The following is a 367-nucleotide window of genomic DNA, read 5'->3' as shown; positions in this document are numbered from 1 at the left end:
GTCATCCGTTTTTAACGTCATATCCGAGAACCCATGACATTCACACCAGATGTCACTACATGTTTTAACGAATCAAGTATGTCGCAAGTTTGTGGAGGTAGACCTCAACTTGATATGCTCCCTTTATAAATTGATAATTATGACCTAATTTTATTATCAGAGAGAGAACCGCTACTTATCGCATTTACTTGGAGGTGTACCAGAGGAATTAGTCTGCCATCTAAACCAGGAGAGGGTATTTAAAGTAGAAAAAGACTCTGACAAAAATATGAAGCAAATCAAATCAAGCATGTTAAAAGTGGTCACGGATAAAAGGCACTGGGGAGAGACCATCCCTACATCGTGGGTTCATCTAGAGGCACTTTTA

The 367-nt window shown here is 39.2% G+C and overlaps 1 protein-coding gene across 1 annotated transcript in view; it reads left to right on the top strand.

The window, feature by feature from the left end:
* The first annotated feature begins 289 nt into the window (after positions 1–289).
* The window catches only part of LOC130048641 (uncharacterized), a 47,563-nt gene continuing 47,485 nt past the window's right edge, over positions 290–367 (top strand). Inside the window, exon 1 of the mRNA XM_056145645.1 lies at positions 290–367. This exon is cut by the window's right edge and continues 993 nt beyond it. Coding sequence (XP_056001620.1) covers positions 290–367 — 78 coding nt within the window.

Source organism: Ostrea edulis, chromosome 7 (assembly GCF_947568905.1).
Source record: "Ostrea edulis chromosome 7, xbOstEdul1.1, whole genome shotgun sequence".
Lineage (NCBI taxonomy): Eukaryota > Metazoa > Mollusca > Bivalvia > Ostreida > Ostreidae > Ostrea > Ostrea edulis.
Note: the sequence above shows the minus strand (reverse complement) of the source record. Positions and strands in the feature narration are given on the sequence as shown.